General features: G+C 42.6%; 1 protein-coding gene across 5 annotated transcripts; it reads right to left on the reverse strand.

Annotated features, from left to right (window-relative positions):
* Positions 1–338: 338 nt before the first annotated feature.
* Positions 339–10,546, reverse strand: pax8 (paired box 8). 5 transcript variants are annotated; one of them, XM_005460208.2, is made up of 12 exons: positions 10,407–10,546; positions 8,382–8,538; positions 6,528–6,669; positions 6,203–6,400; positions 5,948–6,024; positions 5,662–5,787; positions 4,674–4,849; positions 4,473–4,593; positions 3,990–4,241; positions 3,677–3,778; positions 2,467–2,556; positions 339–1,644 (listed from the first exon to the last, which is right to left on the reverse strand). In XM_005460208.2, exons 2-12 carry the CDS (start codon positions 8,401–8,403, stop codon positions 1,574–1,576), a joined length of 1,377 nt encoding a protein of 458 aa, XP_005460265.1. In that variant the 5' UTR covers positions 8,404–8,538; positions 10,407–10,546; the 3' UTR covers positions 339–1,573. The 5 variants fall into 5 exon arrangements, with proteins under 5 accessions (XP_005460265.1, XP_005460264.1, XP_025765256.1 ...); XM_005460207.2 differs by having other exon boundaries at positions 6,528–6,693; XM_025909471.1 differs by lacking the exon at positions 3,990–4,241 and having other exon boundaries at positions 6,528–6,693.
* Between the last annotated feature and the right edge of the window lie 3,365 nt (positions 10,547–13,911).

The following is a 13,911-nucleotide window of genomic DNA, read 5'->3' on the forward strand; positions in this document are numbered from 1 at the left end:
ATTTTCATAATAATAATAATAAAATGAAAATGTATTTATTTTCTCGGTCTTATTATTTTTAATATTATGTTTTTGTTTTGTTTTTTCTAAATAATCAAACATTTTTAAAAAGAAATGTATTTTTAAAAAAGGAAAAAATCGTCCCGACCTCTCTCCATTAATCTCGCGGTATCCCGCGTGGAGGTGGAGGTGGTGGTGGCACCAGGTGGGCCGCGGCACCGCCGAACCGTTGCCTCGTTACGGCGGCTCTATAATGAGGCCGCAAAGAGGGAAGAAATAATTGCAAATAAAAGTACATGATGCAGAAAATAAAAAAAGAAATTAGACAGATGCGCGTGTTTTTCGGGATCATTGATCGTGTCCTTTAAAAAATGCTGAGTAGAAACAAAAAAGCATTTCAGGGTTTTTTTCTGTTTTTTGGGGGTGGGGGTGGGGGGGTTCAGCTCACCGAAATCGCGTCAACGATAACGTCACCAATAATAATAATAATAATACTAACAATAATAATAACAATAATCGATTAAAGGTATCAAAATGTCCCTGATATATTTAGCACTGGAGAATTGAGGAAGCAAAAAGGGAAAAAGCACATAAATTTGTCATGCTTTAATTAAAATAATTCTTTAGAAATTCATTATGTACATCTGCAATAATATTAATAACAGTATAAGAAAAAATAGTCACAGTTTTTACCAAACATCAGAACATCAGCATGACAACAAACTCAATTTAACTGAAGCAAAAACAAACGTATTTCAAGCCTTGTTGGTTTTTAGTGGCCAAATCATCATCACCCCCTCCCCTCTCAGTGAAACTGCATCACTTCCCCCATAAAGTAATTCTTCATTTACATTATATACATATTGCTGGACAGATATGTAATTGTCTTTGAGGGGCGTATGGAGGCTTTTCTTCTGTAACTGTGATTTTTTTCCCCCAACAGAAAAATCTGAATTTACAGTAACAAAAAATAAAATAATAATAATCACAAACTGAATTTGCAGGCAAGCATACAAGTAGATCGAGAATGGAAATTGATTTGTGGTGATAGGATAGGATTCAGTTTTTTTCCTTCTTCTTAAAAACAAAGAAAAAAAATAAAGGTTGTAAACAAAGCAGGCATAGTTCAGTACAAAGAAGTTGCATATCCCTTATTCACTGGATCAGTGGAGTCAAGTTGCAGATGTGCCAGGAAAAAAAAGAAGAAGAAGAAAGAAAACAGTCTTTGGCCGAAAAAGCGCTGAATAGATTCATACTGAAAATATGCACCCGTGGAGTCTGTGGAAACAAGCCCTGGAGGAGGTCGTGGTTAGCAATGTGTAAACGTGCATGAGTCACAGCTACCCTGGGAAACGGTGTCTGTGACTGCAAATAAATACAGGAGCAGGCTTAGGATGACCGTGAGAGGACGAGAAGGAGAGAAAAAATGTGTTGCTGGGTCATCAGTAGAAGTCTCGAGTTCACATCCAGTTTAGAGCTGCGTGTCTCGGTCCACATCAGATCAGCTGATGGTAAGGTCTCCAGTCTTTACCGTGGCGTGGAGGCTCATCAGGACTGAGGCGACCAGCGAGGACTAGAGGTGGTCGTAGGCGGCTGCAGATGGTGGGCCCGTGCGGGAGGCCGAGCTGTAGTAATAGGGCGAGCCTGTGGGGGGAGACACAGATGGAGGCTGTCACAGCTGGATGATGCTGATGGTCACAGCTTTGGCTCTGAGTGCTTTGAGGCTGAAGGCCCATCGCGACCTACACGTAATGAGGGACCCGAAAACCCTAAAAGCATGAGTGATGCTGGGGCACGTTTCAAACAAGGTGCAGTGCAGAAAATCAGCCATCAAACCTCCACCTCTGTGTCAATTAATACAATTTGGTCATGAGATGAGAACGCAAAGTGAGTTTCTCCAGCAATTAGACTACAAGATGCCTGCCTGAACTCCACAAAACTGCGGTAACAATACAGCAATACAAATACAGCTAAATACTGCATACACTGCTGTCTTTGAGGTAAAAATGAATAAATTACAAGCTACTGTGCATTTCTACACTACAGTTCAGTGTTGAGAAATGGAAATGTTGAAGTTTTAGATGACTTTTTGCTCTTTAGTTAATGAAAAGTGCCTTTTTTCAAATATCTTTTTCTTTAGCATTGTTTTACCAGTTGTCTGATGTTATATTGTTTTGTCTGCAGCCCAGATGTGGCTTTTAATACAGCAACATTTTTACCAAGATAAATGAATATGTTAAAGAAAGGTAGGGGGGTCAAAAAGCGCATTAGGTGTTACGCGTGCTCCACTTCCTGGTAGGCCGTCTATTAAAATCTAGTCAGAGTGAAATGTTTCTGAATCATAAGGTCAGAGAGAAAATTCTCGTGAACCGTTTGTGAATTCTGGAGAAGCTCCGCGGGGGACACGTTCGCCGCCTTAGTAACAAATATTCACGGGGTTAGGCTTACGTGTGCTCGGTTACTCACCCAGTAAGCTGGAGTTGGTGAACCTCCAGGCTTCGCTGTACGAGGTGTAGGGCGAGTGGCTGTAGGACTGACCCGAGTAATCTGCACCTGCTGCAGAGAAGGAAAAGAACATTTTCAAAATAAAGTTGAGCAAACAATCCAAACGGTCCGAGCTGAAACACGCGAGGAGACATTTGTTATTAAAATGCAAAGCTGGAGCGTTGCAAGGAGCTCGGCAGGTTGTTTGTCTGAGTGCCAGCATCTGTTCAGCCTTAGCTCATAATTCACCGACAGTTAGTGCGGCCTGTAAACCATTAATCTGTGGTGCAGGTGGATGGCTGAGGGTAAAATCCCTCGGCCCAGTGGTGCGTGCACACAGCTAGCCTTTACGCCCTCTTTCTCCAGCGCTTAGGCCCCTTCCATCGTTCAGCCTCTGCCCTCTGAAATGCCCTCCTCCTCTCTCCATCCTGCACTTCCTGTCTGGCAACTCCTCTTTCTTTCCTTTTTCTTTTCTTCTTCTTCTTCTTCTTTTTTTTAAACATTCCAATATCTAATTGGTAATTATGTTGGCTGGAATGAATCCCTGAGCTCCCCACCTCCTCCTCCTTTCCTACCCCCCCCCCACCCCTTACTCGGTAATTGTGTATCAACGCTTCCTCACAGCGAGCCCACCAGAAAAAATAATAAATCAGACCCTCTCATTTCGCGCTTCGGAGGGCAGACTTCAAATAAAAAAAAAAAAGGCAGATCGCACACATACATGCACATACACACACACTCTCTCTCTCTATGCTCACATGCAGGCATCTTGACACACACACACACACACTCCCTGTAAAAAAAAAACCAAAAAAAAAAAAAAAAAACTCCTACTCTTCCCAGCTTTACGCCCCATCCGCCCACAACCATTGCATCTCCCTCCTGGGCCCCCTGGTTCCCATGGCGATGTGTGGTCAGAGGTGTCTGGGTGAGGGGGTGTGGGCAGCAGGGTGGAACCCCAGCCAGTTCCCTGTACCCCTCCCCATCGGGCTCACGTGCACCCCTGCGCTCACCCTGGCAAGACTACTCATTAACTCAGCCCGTCTCCTGGTTAATCTACAAGCCGCCATCCTGCCCTGCTCCTTCTTTCTGTTTCCTTTCCTTCCTCCTTTTTCTCTCTCTTTCTTTCTACTTGTCTTTCCATTTTTCCATTTTTAAAACAAAAATGTCGTCCTTCAGGTCAGCTCCTTACCTGCTACCATTCCCGTGATTGCAGAAGAAGAGTATCCCGTCTGAGCAGGGGAGGGGATGTGAGGTGGGTAGCCAGGAAGGGTGGAGCTCACCATGTCGCGCCCTGAAAGCACACAAAAAAGCCGCACATCTTTAACACCGAGGTGGATGTTCAGATTGGTGTTTTGTGCTGGACGAACGTGTAAGATGCAAAGACTGAAATGAAGCTGAAACGATAAGATCAGTTTATCATTTAACTTTCTGCAACATTCAAACGCCAAAAAATGAACGAATGAGCAAAAAGTAAACAGAGATGAGATGGATGGCTGCGTTACCTGAGATGACAGACTGACTGCTGAACTGCCCGTACACTGGTGCATGATGGGAGAATGAGTTGAAGGCGTTGGGGAAATGGTTGGAGCTGCTGCTGCCGCTGCAGCTGCTGCTGCTGACAGAAATGGGTTTCTGCAGCGCCTGCAGCTCCACAAACGCCAGGCTACAGGCTGCCATGTTTGGGGAGGGGCTCGTGCTGGTCACTTCTGGGGACATTTCCTGTTTTAGACAAAGTGGCAGGGTCTGTACGGGCTCTGAGGTGGTGAGAGCCAGTGTGCAGCGCGTGGGTAAGGAAATAAAAAAACAAAACAAAGCAAAAACAAATGGTGAACATGGGTGGAAGTGAAAAAAGAAAAAACACGCAGGACCAAAAGAACTGTGTGAAATGCCAAAACTGAACAAAGAGTGAGCGGCAGCATGTGGAGGGTCCTGGGCCCTGTGGTTAATGGAGGTCAAAGAGCATAATCCAGCATTAAGAGTCTCACCAGTCACCATGGTGTAGCTCTGGTGTGCCGACAGATTTCGTCCAATGGCAGAGCTGGATGATGAGAGGCTGGTCTTGGCTTCTTCTAGGCTACCGTTGATGAGGGAAAGCGGGTATAGAGTCTGAGGATGATAAAGGCTGCTGTTACAAGTGCACAGGTAAAAAAAATGAAAGGAGGATTTTCAGTCCAAATAGTCGGTACCTGCTCGGTTTTGCTGTTTGCTGCTGATCCGAATGAGTCCGGAGGATAGTGATGACGATCGAAGCCGCAGTCCAGATGTTGTGAGGCTGTGGGGAAGTGATCCACTCTCATCTGTTTCCTCGGGATGCCTCCGCTGCCCTGAGAGTCCACGCTGTGCCGACAGCTCTCCTGATCACCTGTGAGAGGCACCGAGGAGGATAGAGGAGGAGGAAAGCTTCATGTTAAACTGGCAAACAGTAATTTTATCTTGAAGGTCTTTAAATGTCCTCGGAGAAGATTTTGGCCCCTTCAATTATTTGAAAACTAAAGAGCTAAAGAGCTTGTCTCTTTGGCACAGTTCCTAAGTGGCTCTAATCTTAATTAACTGGTTTGCAGTTCTTTGTGGCCATCTGCGTCCCTCAGAGCTCCATCCCAAGTCTGCGCTAAATTATTACTTCTTTGAATTTAATAGAAATCACAACATTAAAAAAACTAAAGCAGGCCATAAATCACCGCTAACAAATGATTACACTGATATCAACGACTTGATTGCCTGCGTCCCTGAAAGACGTCAGCTTTCTAGTTATTGGAGGAAAAACTGATATCTGTCAGTGTAGCTGGATGAAGAACAGGACAGAAGCTGCTGTGTCACAGTGACTGGGGTTAAGCTTGCCCTGTCGTGCACAGGACCTTGCAAAATTTAACAAAGTAAAGCTTAATTTCCCTTCGAGGGACAACTTTCGGCCTGTTTTCCCTTGCAACAGGAAAAAAGTGTTCTTATAGGAAACAAGGTCAGATTAATGATTAAATAAAGCAGCTGGGAGAGGCATAGTTGTTTTCATCTTTAGAAGTTTTAGAGTGCATGCCTGCAGAAGGCCTAGAAACAAGTTTTTCCAGCCATATTTCCCTTTGTTTTCTCAGCATTGGTGAAGATAGTAGGCGGTAACCCCGTTTTTCTTATGAATCAGCTTCAGATTGGGGTGTTTTGTTTGCTAGATTGATTTCTTACTGTCATCGTGGCTCCTTTTGCCCTCGCCGTTGGGTTGAGGAATACCCAGCAAGCCGCTGATGGAGTAAGTTGAACCCAGAGAGTCCGACTGCGGGGATTCTGGAGGGGTGACCGCAGAACTGGGGACTGAGAAAGAGAGAACAACAAAGACAGATCTAAGATAACGATACTGCACAGCTCTTTGCTGCTGATGCAATGAGGGCCCCGAGTTTAATCTTGCAGAGCAATGTATTTAATCCTAATCCTTTCCACCATCATAAATGGTTCATAAATGGTGCAGACTTACTCAAAGTTTGCCCTGGACTCAGGCCTTTTCCATCCAGAGGAAGGTTAAATGGCTGCTGGACCTTCGTTCGGATTATTCTGGAACAAAAACACAGATTTTTAATGGATTTACATCACATGCAAAAAAAGGCAAAACAAAGGCAACACACTCGGTCTCAGCCATTCAGGTCAGCTGAACTCAGCCAGTCACAGCTACATGCTGCTTAACCACCTGAACCCCGGCTTACACGATTTCATTCATAATTCAGTTTGTCACCTGTTAATGGAGCTCACGCTGGGCACCGTGTCACTGTCACACACTCCCTCCGCCAGCAGCCGGTCTCTGATTTCCCAGGCGAACATGGTAGGATTCTGCCTCTTGTACTCAGCGATCTTCTCCACAACCTTAGGAGTGGCCACTTTGGGCTTGGAGCCGCCAATCACACCAGGCTTGATGCTGCCCGTCTCATAGTAGCTGGAATGGAAAGATGATTTTGTAAGTGGAAAGTTTAGGCAGGCCATAAACTCCTGATGATTAAGCAGGCTCTCAGCTATCGAGACTCTCATTAACGGGAACAATTAACAGGAAGTTGAGGACTCACCGTCCCAGGATCTTGCTGACGCAGCCGTGGCTGACTCGAAGCTGCCGGGAGATGTCACAAGGCCGAACCCCCTGATGGGCCATGTCCACAATGCGTTGCCGGATCACCTCCGGAAGCGGGCGTCCATTAACAAACATTCCACCTAGTTGGTTAAGACCCCCATGACCTGGGGGAGGAGGGGGGATGAACACTTATAAATGTCATGGAACTCACGTGCACCTGTCTGCACACACACACACATCCATGTTGATTCAATCACACCTGCTGATTCACACAATATTTATCCAGGTTAACTCCATAAGGTGTTTGGAAATAAATGATCTAAAAGTTCACACACACAGATTTTACAGATTCAGACCAGAACTTTACTCAGTGTTTTAATTTATTTATATTTTATTTAAAATATAACATAAAAATAATTAAAAGAAATAAAAAAATACTATTATTAAATGTTAGTGTTATATTTTGCAGAATTGGGCATATTTAATTTACCTAAAGTAAACAGAATTTATCCCTAAAGCAAGACTGATGCTTTAGATTTAGAAAGGGCATCACTAAGGAATCTACACTTTAGATTAAAAGGAAGCAGCAGAGGATGAAGGAGGTGAGGAGACATAATAAACAAGATGGCAGTGAGTGTGGAGGTTAGTGAGACCTTTTGGTACTTGGATGTGGTTAGCGTCCGTCTTTTCTGAAATCTTTTTATGTGTTTAACAGTTTTATAAATAGGGGGAAAAAACTGATATTGATCAAAACTTCTGTTATTTTGAGTATGAAATTACTCTAAAGATTTTGTGTTTAACACTGGCAACAAACAGAAATGCGCATTCTGGAAAAACTAATGGTTCTTTGATGATCCCACTGTCTAATCGCCTCCTTATAAATAACACCTTCAGGCTTTTCCCCTCACAGTTCCCATTTATAGGCCGCTAATTTGAGACTCAGTTGGCTTCAGTGACAGTGACTAATGTTATTTTACATTTCAGAGACTGCAGGGGAACATGTCACTCAGTGAAGGGAGGCGGCGTGTGTTTTAAACATTTTAAACTGTCAAGTTCAAGTAAAAAAAAAAAAAGTTCGGATTGTCTATACAATTTTTAAAATTATTTTTATGCGTTTCCAGCCTGTTTTTGAGAAGCATCTGTTCATATGAATTATTAAAGTTTAATATTTGTTCTCTGGCACATATAAAAAATATGTATATTTATATGTATTGTTTTTTACACTACAGAAATGTGACTAGTGTTCTACAATTCATTTTTAATGCACATGAAGCTGATTTTCTGCGCGCATTTACTACAAATTACACACAAAGTGCTCCCCTGCTTCGCCCCGGCATATCCTCCATGTCTTTTCTAAAGGCTTGCACGGTGGTGACTCTGCAAGAACACCATTGCTTTTAATTTAACCCCATTGAGTCGCTCGTTTCTCTCAGCCTTTTCTCTTTTTTCCCCAGCTTTCATTTCCACATCAAACAGCGGCCGGACGAGGCCGAGGCATGGAGGGAGGGCAGCCTCTATTAACGCTGCCAGCCGAGTGTGGAAAAAAATCTCCCTGCCAAGCTTCATCAACCTGCAGGATATTAAAGCGGAGCGGCCCCGAGGCGGACGGGGGGGTAGTGCGTGAACGCGCACGGCGCACTGACACCGCGCACACACAGAAAAACAAAGCATGGTTTAATTAGATAGATAGATAGATAGATAGATAGATAGATAGATAGATAGATAGATAGATAGACAGATAGATAGATAGATAGATAGATAGATAGATAGATAGATAGATAGATAGATAGATAGATAGATGTTTTATCTGCTAATCCAGGGTCTTCATAGGAGAACAAGTCTCAGTATTTACCTCTCCCGGTGTTACTGGACATATCCCTGAGTTTGTGCTCGTTGCTCCACCAGCTGAACGTGACGCTCTCCTCCTCCACGCCGACCCGGTTAAAGTGTGTTTATACTCCTTCTACCCCTGCCTGGTCTGGCATGAGTGTGCTCCCGGCGACTCCGAGCTGCAGGACATCAAGGTGTTTGTGAAACTGGCTGCTGGTCATATCTGTGAGGCCTTTGAACTCCTACTAAACAAACGTTTCCTCTCTGCGCGTTCATCTCACGCCGTTAGGTCTACCTGTGGCCCACCTGCTTGTGCTGGTGGGCTACGGTGTGATGATTGAACAGTCTGCAGGAGATTTAGGCCATATTCTTTATGGCATCATAAAGACTGTATTTGGTTTGTCTTATCATAGCGATGATTTGTTTATTATAGCGATAAATTTATGTATTTGCTGTCAGTATCGAATGAAAGCCGAGTTAAACATCATGGCAGCAGTCTCTACGAGGCATGGAGCCGAAATGACAGGACTTCATGTTGGATTTGTTAAAGTGAGAGGCTAGCTAGAAAGATCAAAAATAATAATGTGGCATCATTTCTCGGTTTAAGGACACGCAGGTCTGTGTAATGATTAGCTCTTAGATCCATTGCAGATGCGGTGGCTGGCAGTTGTTTTTGGCTGTGTGTGTGTGCCTTGTTTACAGGCTTCATCTGTTCAGCTGCTGTACACTGAAGGACTTTTCAGCTCCGTGAAATTCTCACGAAAGCGAGCAAAAACATCAAGTGGTAATTTATGAGTAACGAGGGGGGAAAAAAAGAAACGATATGACGCCCGTCCTTAAAAAGCAGGCAGAAGTGGATCAAAAGTCATTAAAGCCGCTGCTTGTTTGTCTAAACGTTAAAAATGTTGTCATGACCTGCTGGGAGGCAGTTTTAAATGACGGACAGGACACTTGGATTCAGTTCAGTTTACCTGCAATAACTTTAACATCCCAGGTACTAATAATCCAACCTACAGCGCATGCACAGGTCTGATTTACATGATACTAATTCATTTATTATTAAATGAAAAACACTGTTTTAATGTCGTTGCACAAACCAATGACCATTATCGACTTTTTTCTCCTTCTTTTTTGGTAAGTAGCCTACTTACTTTATTTTACTTTATTTGACTTACTTTTGTTAGCAATTAGAAACATGTAATATTTTGAAACCTGCAAAATGTGGGACAGTCTTAGAAAATAATCGAACTTCTAGATGATTATTAATAATGGAAACTGAAGGTAGCTGGTGAAGAAAATTTTAAAAGCATTTAAACTAATATGACATGACTCTAATGTAAAATGAAATCAAGTGTGTTTTATTTAATTTACTTCGATCGGGCCAAATAAAGAGCCGCTAACAACAGGTACACAGGATGATCCACAGCGGTCTAACTTTTACGTTTGGACGTAAATGTTTCATGACTTAAACTGTGTAATTATTAATTTAATAAGTTGCCCGCTGTTATCGATCGCTTGTATTAATGACGGTTATAAATGTTCAGTGGAAAACGTGATTTCCAGCAGAAATTGAAGGCCTCGCTGTTTTGCGCACAACTACAAATTTAGCATAAAAACAAGACAGTTTGTGTTAATTAATGTGTCATTGACTATGATGGAGATGCCTTTTATTTTAGGAGGAACAATTTATTTATTTATTTTAAGAAATCAATGCACTTTGGACAATTAATAAGAATTATTCATCTGTTTTTGCGTGAGGACCTGTGCCTATAAGGTCACTCCGAATTATGTCATTTAAAGACACAAAACAGACACACGCTTTGTTTTTTCTGCGCACATTTTTCAACTTTGATTACATTCTTTAGATTACGCCTTATTTTTCTCTCCCTCTTTCACCGGAACAGCGTTAAACCCTGAGCTCTGTCTCCCAGCATTTTGCGGAGTGTTTCTGGGTGATTTCGCTCCTGTGTTGTCAGGATTGTCTAACGTTCTCATTCAGACATGACAGATCACACAGAAAACATGTTCACTTTAGAAGAGGGCTTACCTTTCCACGCAGGAGCTCGAAACAACTGCAATAATAATAAAAAATGTTCCACAGCAAATATTCTGATATTATCCAAACGATCTCTGGTGGTTTGCGTCCGAGCCGCGTTGGAGGATGAACGGCTGTTGTGCTGTGTTGTGTTGCGTCGTGTGTGCGCAGTCGGCACTGACTCAGGTTTTATCCAGCAGGGCTGCGCAGAGGATGGAGCACTGCAGCCATTGGACGAGGAGGGTGGAGGAGGTGTGTTTTAGGTTGGTTTTTGTTTTGTTTTTTTGAGGAGGAGGAGGGGAGGGGGAAAAGTGGGACAGGATGACTGACCGCGGGCTCTGATGGCATCACACCCCCTGAGTGACTGTACGGAAACACTTGTCAGGAGGCGGCTTGTTTCTATTCACCTCCAGCGACAGCCCCGCTTTGATTAGATGGTGAACCGGCGTGTGACACCGGGCCCGACTTCCACACGCAATTTAGAGCTTGATATGCTGCGATGCGTCCCTGACAGGCGACTCTGGAGGACCCCACTGCGTACCACTGAAAAATGCTTTGCAAAACTTTTTTTTTTTTTTTTTTTTTTTGTAACTGAACAAAAAGAAGAAAATGAAAGGTGGAAAATACTCTCAGGTCAGCAGGAGAGATTCTTATGTCCAAATTAAATTGGGGGAAACAAATTAATCTTCGCAACCAATGAGGAATCACGTTATTTATATAAATATAGTTTAACCAACACAAAAAAAGCGTAATAAAAATAATAACAGTTAAAATAATTAATCTTTATCAAAATAAAATACTCCGTGAACAATAAATAAATAGATAATAAATAAAAACACGAAAATTAAATAAACCTCTGGTCCTATAATCTTTTTGTTGTACTTCCTCTATATTTTATTTTTTAAATGTTGCTCTTTTCCTTCATATTTAACAACAAATATTAGCCTGTATGTCTTTAAAAAACGATACAAGGTAAACCTTGTACTGGTTGCATACAGCATTAGAATAAAAAAAACAACAACAACTAAATATGATGAGATAAAATAAAAAGTTTTTGGCTCACACAGGAGACAGAGGGGCTTCTGAAATAAGTCTTTTTTGCGCTTTTTCCAGCTTTTATGAAAAGAACGCATCCGTGCGTCACGTAGTGGTTTTGTGTAGTTGGAAAAAAAAAAGTAGTTCTTGGTTTGACTTTCTGCACCGTGCCTGCAGCAGGCCCCTGCGTGTGCGTGATGTGACAGCAGGGTGTCAGGATCCCGGTGAGTTTAAGACGCTGTTAAACGTTGTTCTCATGAGCCTGTAAAACAAACACAACACCTCTAATGACAGGCACCCATGGCACCGTGTCGTCTGTCTCATATTCAAGTGGCTTTATTCGGCCATATGGACTTAAAAGAATACGATCTGGGAAAGAAAGAAAGAAAGAATCAACTTTGCGCTCTGGAAATCGTTCATTCGTCGTCTTTGAAAAGCTCTGCCACTGCACATGGTCAGAGCCGCTGCTGGACAAAGGGTCGAGTGTTTTAAAATAAACACAAACGCCAGCACATTAAAGGAATCGTAGTATTAGCTGGAAGCAGAGACAGTCCTCTGTAAAGTGATCGGAGCGCAGAGAAAATGACAAGTGCCTGAAGGGAGAGGTGGCAGAGAAGAGAGGGAGAGAGGGACAGAGAGGTTACCGAGAGTTTAACAAGGGATTAAAACTCAACGATTGGTATCTATCGCGATCATACTTTGAATTAAAATAGCCTTTAATTATACGACTCCATTTGCCAAGGGGGCGAAATTCATACACGCCCCAAAATCCACCGGCCTCTCCGAACGCAGGAAGACCGACATGAAGAAGTTACTGTTAAATATGTCAGAAGTTTCTTAACCGTCATTTTTCCCCAGCTGGAAAATGTCAAAGTTGAGGCTATAAAATATCATTAAAAAGCATAAAAACACAAAAAGTTTTGCGTTTTACTTGAAAACATAAATTACTGAAAAACATAAACTCGCATGTAAGATGTAAGAGGAGAGAAATGAATGCCATGATCCAAGATTTACAATCCACATGTTTTCTCTTAAACTATAAATTCCATTTGAATTATTGCGCATTTATGTGTAAAAATATTATAGAAAAAATATAATATACTTTATTGTACACGAAAAAGATTTGGCTTTACTTTATAAACAACTCATTAAAAGGTTGTATTTGTGTAATTAACGTACTAAATGCAGTCTGTTTACAAGATAAAACAAGATCACTGCTAAAACTATTTACACGCAGACTGGCGCATTAGGCTGGATTTACTGTGTTCATTTTGAATAAGTGTTATAACTGCAAAGCTATCCAAATGCAATCCTCGCCAGACAAGATGTGCACTTGTATGAATTTCACATCACCCCTCATATATCCCCAAAGTGAACAAATGTTAAATGGTTCCTCATAAAGACTCGCTAAAGGCTTGTTGGCAGACTTTTAAGCCACTTTCTGCTTCCTCGTTCAGTTTTCATGTCACTGGAACTCATCGTTTTCCCTCCTGATTGCTGTGCTGGCCAATTTAGAAAAAGTGCACTTATTTACCCTGAGCGATAACTGTGGGAAGTCTCTGAAACGTGCAGAAAATGTTCAGTGGGACACACGCAAGGGGGGAAAACTCAAGAGCAGCTCATTCTGTTTGGGTAAAAAACTAAAAGGCGCACTCAGGACAAAAGAAAAATTCCACTTATAGGACTATTTTATTTTTCTCCGGGTGTGTCGTGTTTGTTGTGTATCTCCGGACTGATTTCCCCGAGCAAAGTGTGTGTCCCTGTAAGAAACCCGGTGACCTGCGGCTACAGGTGGCAACAAAAGCTTGGGGTAAAAGGTCAGCCAGGGCGAGCGTTTCCGACTCCAGAGATAGGAAATCATCCCCAACTATCCTCCTGTTTATATCCTATAGTTTATGAAGAAAAGTGGTCTTAGAAACGATCTCCAGGTTATACAGGTGATACTTATACGCTAAAATATGTCATGAAAAGGAGGGTGGGTGGGTAGCACGGGATAAATCAGGTGAGCAAGGAGCCGCCGAATGCCAAGGACGCACAGTCCGCCTGGGCACGAGTTCGATTTCGTCATTTCATCAAAACACACGCACGCACGCGCGCACACACACAACAACAACAAAGTTTCCACAAATGTTTAACAGCTCAGACTCTCACTCCGATTAAGCAGAAGTGTGCGGGTGTCCGTCTCATTGTGCACGCGCCGAGAAATCGCCTTCTGTGCTTCTGCGCGCTCCCGTAAAGATAAATGGGAGAAGAAGAAAAAAAAACCATCCACTTAATGACAACTTTAATAAATCTAAGCCCGGCGGGCGCTTGTCTCTTTGTGGTCAGCGAGTCGAGATGAGCCACATAATTAGGCCATAATAGCCGGAGAAACATCTCAGTATTGATGATCCCATTAGGGCAACGATTTTAGCGCACAACTTCTAAAACATACATTTTCTACCCTAATCTTAGCTACAAGGGGCTTCTCACACTGATAAAC

Source organism: Oreochromis niloticus, linkage group LG7 (genome assembly GCF_001858045.2).
Source record: "Oreochromis niloticus isolate F11D_XX linkage group LG7, O_niloticus_UMD_NMBU, whole genome shotgun sequence".
Classification (NCBI taxonomy): domain Eukaryota; kingdom Metazoa; phylum Chordata; class Actinopteri; order Cichliformes; family Cichlidae; genus Oreochromis; species Oreochromis niloticus.

Coding starts and splice junctions, on each gene's coding strand:
- pax8 (XM_005460207.2), bottom strand. CDS start 8,403: ATGTCCAGTAACACCGGGAGAG. Junction 5,788..5,947: donor GAGTCCAGGGCAAACTTTGA/GTAAGTCTGCAC, acceptor TCTCTTTCTCAG/TCCCCAGTTCTGCGGTCACC. Junction 4,850..5,661: donor CAAAAGGAGCCACGATGACA/GTAAGAAATCAA, acceptor TGCCTCTCACAG/GTGATCAGGAGAGCTGTCGG.